At 42.2% G+C, this 1,284-nt stretch overlaps 1 protein-coding gene across 1 annotated transcript; it reads left to right on the top strand.

Moving 5' to 3' along the window:
• Positions 1–82: 82 nt before the first annotated feature.
• On the top strand, positions 83–1,277 carry LOC107579903 (talin-1-like; the record flags this gene model as incomplete). The annotated part of the gene is made up of 2 exons (XM_016265686.1): positions 83–327; positions 1,158–1,277. Coding segments are annotated over exons 1-2 (330 nt in total), but the record flags the coding sequence as incomplete, so codon positions are not given.
• Between the last annotated feature and the right edge of the window lie 7 nt (positions 1,278–1,284).

Below are 1,284 nucleotides of genomic sequence, written 5' to 3'. Positions count from 1 at the left end.
GTGTCTGTCTGTGTCTGTCTGTGTCTGTGTCTGTGTGTGTCTGTGCGTGTGCGTGCGTGCGTGTGTGTGTGTCCTCAGGCGGCTCACACGCAGGAGGCTCTGGTGGAGTCGGTTCAGATGATGAAGGAGGCGGTGGATGATTTGGCTGCGACTCTGTCAGAGGCAGCTAGCGCTGCAGGAGCAGTGGGTGGCATGGTCAACTCCATCTCTCAAGCCATCAATAAGATGGAAGACGGGCCTGGAGTCGAACCTGAAGGAACGTTTGTGGATTATCAGACCACGATGGTGAAGACGGCCAAAGCTATCGCTGTCACCGTTCAGGAGATGGTAAAAACTAGTGCTGCAGAAATATGAGTGACTGCAGAATTAGGAAAAAGCCACTGTGGCTGGTGGGCAAAATGCAATATACATATGCACAAACATGCACTGAAAACAGAATTAAGGTTTAGTACAGAATTCAGAAATACACTTGACTTGTAACAAAGGACATTACTAAAAAGTGTGAGAATAATGTATTCTAGTTAACCTGACAAGCATCCCTGACTAATCACCTTAAGAACATCTGATAAACTAAATATATTGTAACAATCAAACATTATACAGTGTTTAACAAACAAGTATTTTTTGAGTGTTCAAATATGAATATGCATGAAAATATATCAATCAAACTTTAATGACATTCATGAAAAGCCGGTTAATTAAAGCTGGTAATGTTCTCGTGAATTATTGATTTTGATTGGCTCATCTATTGGCTGAAGGGCAGAGGCAGGTGCTAATCAGCTTGGCTCATGTGTAAAAGATTAGCAGACAATTAATAGTCATGCCTTCATTTTGCGTGCACAGCAGTAAACCTGTGCATGCTTTGTCTGTTGACGTCAGTGGAGGAGGACAACAAGCAGCCAATCGCAGAGTATATCATCAGTACCAGAGAACACTATTGCATATTTATTCTGATGGTATTATATAAATAAATGAGTTAGATTATTTTCCACAGTCATTTTCACACTCAAATGCTTGCTTTAAGCCCAGTATGCATTTTAAATGTGTTTTTCATTTTTTTGATGTTATGGTTCAAAACTCTCCCAGAAGGGAGAATTATGCAGCATTTATAGACAAGAAAAGACTGACGGTGTGTTTTTGAAATGCTGTGTTGCCAGGTTACCAAATCCAACACTAACCCTGATGAGCTGGGCGGTTTGGCCAATCAGCTGACCACAGAGTTCGGTGACCTGGCGTCAGAGGCCAGATGTGCAGCCATGACTGCTGAGAATGACGAGGTATCTT

This window comes from Sinocyclocheilus grahami, unplaced genomic scaffold, assembly GCF_001515645.1.
Source record: "Sinocyclocheilus grahami isolate Dianchi unplaced genomic scaffold, SAMN03320097.WGS_v1.1 scaffold21489.1, whole genome shotgun sequence".
NCBI classification, from domain to species: Eukaryota; Metazoa; Chordata; class Actinopteri; order Cypriniformes; family Cyprinidae; genus Sinocyclocheilus; species Sinocyclocheilus grahami.
Note: the sequence above shows the minus strand (reverse complement) of the source record. Positions and strands in the feature narration are given on the sequence as shown.